The sequence below is a fragment of the Penaeus monodon genome, chromosome 34, assembly GCF_015228065.2.
Source record: "Penaeus monodon isolate SGIC_2016 chromosome 34, NSTDA_Pmon_1, whole genome shotgun sequence".
NCBI classification, from domain to species: domain Eukaryota; kingdom Metazoa; phylum Arthropoda; class Malacostraca; order Decapoda; family Penaeidae; genus Penaeus; species Penaeus monodon.
This window is the reverse complement of record NC_051419.1, coordinates 9,530,982-9,531,210: the sequence shown is the minus strand read 5'-3', so window position 1 is coordinate 9,531,210 and position 229 is coordinate 9,530,982. Positions and strand designations below refer to the sequence as shown.

Below are 229 nucleotides of genomic sequence, written 5' to 3'. Positions count from 1 at the left end.
CCAACAACACCCCCCTCCCCCCTCCCCCTTCGAAACCCCTCCCCCAGGTCCACGAGCAGCACGGCGCCCCCGCCACGATCGACAACCTGTTGAACCCGCAGTCGGGTGTCCACCTCCTGGTTCTGCACGAGACTTTTGGCCACGTCATATCCGCGCGGCAGTTCTTCACGCAACAGCCCGCGGAGCACCGGCGTTTCGTGCAAGGGCTGGCGTCCGTGCAATCCGGGAG

The 229-nt window shown here is 66.4% G+C and overlaps 1 protein-coding gene across 1 annotated transcript in view; it reads left to right on the top strand.

Annotated features, from left to right (window-relative positions):
- Positions 1 to 229, top strand: part of LOC119594813 (protein O-linked-mannose beta-1,2-N-acetylglucosaminyltransferase 1-like) — a gene marked incomplete in the record, with an annotated part of 15,208 nt that overhangs the window by 3,948 nt on the left and 11,031 nt on the right. The window contains 1 exon segment of the mRNA XM_037943904.1: positions 48 to 229. Coding sequence (XP_037799832.1) covers positions 48 to 229 — 182 coding nt within the window.